The sequence below is a fragment of the Gymnoscopelus braueri genome (genome assembly GCF_963280865.1).
Source record: "Gymnoscopelus braueri genome assembly, chromosome: 2".
Classification (NCBI taxonomy): domain Eukaryota; kingdom Metazoa; phylum Chordata; class Actinopteri; order Myctophiformes; family Myctophidae; genus Gymnoscopelus; species Gymnoscopelus braueri.
The window spans coordinates 10452223-10455923 of record NC_137604.1 but is presented as its reverse complement, the minus strand read 5'-3'; the positions used below and the strand labels follow the sequence as shown (position 1 = coordinate 10455923).

The 3701-nt window shown below is 45.0% G+C and overlaps 1 protein-coding gene across 1 annotated transcript; it reads left to right on the top strand.

Moving 5' to 3' along the window:
- Positions 1-1811: 1811 nt before the first annotated feature.
- Positions 1812-3467, top strand: LOC308094039 (tRNA pseudouridine synthase Pus10-like; the record flags this gene model as incomplete). The annotated part of the gene is made up of 1 exon (XM_080440482.1): positions 1812-3467. The coding sequence occupies one exon, from the start codon at positions 1812-1814 to the stop codon at positions 3465-3467; it is 1656 nt and encodes a 551-aa protein (XP_080296608.1).
- Between the last annotated feature and the right edge of the window lie 234 nt (positions 3468-3701).

The following is a 3701-nucleotide window of genomic DNA, read 5'->3' as shown; positions in this document are numbered from 1 at the left end:
ATGTCAAATTCTGTCTGGAGAGATTATGGGTCTTCCTCATACGTACTTACGTACAGTAGGTTTCACTTCTACGTTGAGACCAACGTAGAAGTGAAACCTGTGGGATGCAACCACTGGGATTTGTCTCAAACAAAAGAGACAGCCCACAATAAACTTGAATAATAGACAAAGGTTTGACTGTAACAAATAATTGTAAAGTGCAGCAAAACAAGTATGCATTTAGTGTTTGATTTGAGCTCCTCAAATTCTCCATTTAAAATCAAATAAATAAAAATAAGTCAGATACCTAGCACAGTAGGCTGTCAGCCATTATTCAATTATACATTGCTGTAATGATACACTATCTGAACAAAACAAACATCACATTCTAAACACAGCACTTTACAACCCAAAACAAAAACACGCCATGATTCAGAGAGATCATGTGAAAGGCGAAACATTTTCTCCTGACGGTCACAATTTCCTGGAAAAGTTTGTCTTTGTGCTCATGGCTGTCAGCAGCTTTGTTGAGTCTTTTTTGAGTCATCTTAGTCATGTTTTATTTCATCTCAGAGCACAGAAACCTCACTCAGTCTCTGAAACAGGGACCAGCAACATCATGAGGCCTAGTTTATAAAATTAATACAAATCATGTTCCAGTGTATGTATATTTAGATCAGTTAATTACTGGATCCTGTGTTCTGAACACATTGAATGAGAAAACATTAAAGTGCTACTAAATAGACTGGTAGCCTGTCTGAGTTGGTGTTGCAAAATGGAGCTTGTGCCTACTGTCTATGTGTCACATGCATCCAAAACCACAACAACCGGTTATGGTTTTGAAGCAAGGCTTTGTTGGAATTCTTGGAAATGACATTTCCTCATTCTGTTGTTATGCAACAACTTTATCAAACATATCACTGTTGTGTAATAGAAAAAGTGTTTGCACCTCAAACTTTGCTATACAAGTTATTTTCTGTTAGATTTTACTGCAATTAAAAGCTTATGTTGACAACTGCGTGAAGAAAATGTTTCACGTCCTTAGGGTATATGTTGCGTTGGTGTGTGTGTGTGTGTGTGTGTGTGTGTGTGTGTGTGTGTGTGTGTGTGTGTGTGTGTGTGTGTGTGTGTGTGTGTGTGTGTGTGTGTGTGTGTGTGTGTGTGTGTGCGCGTGTGTGTGTGTGTGTGTGTGTGTGTGTGTGTGTGTGTGTGTGTGTGTGTGTGTGTGTGTGTGAATATGGAGTGTGTTGTCTAACCTCTATGTGTCGTCATGGCATCAGGTGCAAACAAATCAGTCCATATATGGGCACAAAAGGGGCCTGCCCATATTATGGGCATATACTGATGACATCAGCAATCTCCATATATGGGCATAAAAGGGACATGGACTGACAGATACAGAGATACAGAGATATGGGCATGATCGGTCAGATCGGCGGTGCGATGTAGGTGTGAGGGCCACATAGCGGCCCAAACTCAATGTATCAATAAATCTGCAAATCTATTATTTGTCCCTCTGTGTGTCTGTCTGTTTCTGTCCCTCTTATGCCCATATATGGAATATGATGTCATAGTACTGACATCATATTCAGGCCTCCAAAAACTATGTATGATCATGTGTATTGCACTATATTCTGACACCGGGTACAACAGGTTTTGCGTAATGGAAGCAGCATGCGCTCCAAACGCATGACGTCAAAGACTGACTCCAAGTTCTATGATAACGGGACTGCACTAAGTACTCTGACTATGCGCAGATCTCTATGGTGCGGATGAAGAAAACTAGGCTTTAGTTATAATAACAATAATAATAATATTTTTAAGATTGGACCATGCTGCCCCTGAAGGAGAAAGACAAACCTATAATCCAGAAACTGTTGTCAGCCGGATGCTGTGCACACTGTGTGCTCCGATTCTGTTGTGTGCGCGTGCCGGGTGCCTACCAGAAGCCCTATGAGGATACAGTCAAAGAACTCCAAGCTTTCATGAGTGACGCAACGAACAACTCCCAACGTACGTCCGTACCAGAACCCACAGATGGAAACAACGCCCATGGTTCATCGGTACCGGAGCCCACTGAACACCCGCCAAGTAAAAGAATGAAGCTGTCATTGACTGATAACAGACCAGAGGGAGGCTCTGGTGATGTAGTTTTCAAGGCAACCGACCAAGTCAGCCTAAAAGCCAAGGAGTCATGTGTGTGCGCAGTATGCTTGGGCATTCTACCACAGTTCAGTGACAAAGCCAGTGCCATGAAGATTGTGGAGGCAGTGAAGACAGGGAACTATGAGTGTGACAGCATGATGCTGTCTGTCTCTCTCCCTGCTCAGCTACGTGTCAGAGAGCATTCCTGCTGGCTCCACGTGAAAAGGGAAGTGAGAGGCAAGTTGATGACCCTAGACAAGGATGACGTCATCCTGGTGAAGGAGGCCTTTAAGTGGATTGTGCAGAGCCACATCGACAGGGAACTTGGAGGTGTTACCATGGTCACCAAGACGGCAGTGTTCTTTCAGAGTGCACTTGAGGTCAACATCAGTTTCACCCACCCTGAGACAGACGCAGACTGCCACTTCCTTTCCACAACATACCCAGACGTCTTCAAACCAAGCAAGAACAAGGAGTCCGTTTACACGAGAATGGCAGTAGTCAAAGCCCTGGTCAATATACGTGATGACCGGTTCGTCGAAAACTACCCATGTCCACCTACACGGCCCACAACCAAGTGTAGCACGCAGGAGATCCACTGTGTTCACGTGTCTCTCTTTGTGGCTGGCAGGTACAACAAGTTCTGTCGCAGCCTGCCTCAGACCCCCTGGGTGATCGATGGAGAGAGGAAAATGGAGTCCTCAGTGGAGGAGCTCATCGCTGCGCCTCTTGTTAGCACATTCAGAGCCAAAGGCATCAATTTCTCCTCATCGGGAAGAGAAGATGTTGATGTCCGGACTCTTGGAAATGGTCGTCCGTTTGCAATGGAGCTGGTAAATCCTCATCGCATCAGGTTGACCAAACAGGAAGTGAAGTGGCTACAGGAGACCATCAACAAGTCTTCGGACAAAATCAGAGTGAGAGATCTACAGATTGTGTCCAGAGAGGCCATAGCTCGTATGAAGGAGGGCGAAGAAGAGAAAACTAAATCGTATACAGCTCTTGTCTGGAGCCAGAAACCCCTACTGAAAGAGGACGTCACGTTTATCGACAATATCAAAGAGCTGACGATAAACCAGAAGACTCCTCTGAGGGTGCTGCATCGCCGGGCACTGGCAGTCCGGAAACGTACGATCCACAATATGAACGCCCGCGTTGTGGACCCACATCACTTTTACCTGGGGCTCAAAACCCAAGCTGGGACTTACATCAAGGAGTTTGTCCATGGTGATTTTGGTCGTACAACGCCTAACCTCTGTCAGCTGCTGAAGACGGACGTGGACATCCTGGAGCTGGATGTCGAGTCTGTTGATGTGGACTGGCCACCTGCCATACCAGAGTGACCCTACCATCAGTGTTACCAGTCTTGGTGAGAGAAACAAGCAGACAGGTCTAGACTGGTACAACGGGTACAATAGGTACTCGGACAAGCGTTCCCAGCTGGCATCGTTCCTAATGGGCATTAGCCTAGTATAATATAAATCCAAAGATGTATTTAAAAGCCTTTGCAACTTTCAAAAAGCATACAGTAGGTTGTTGTTACATTTAGATGCAAAACGGTTGAACCTGCATTTACA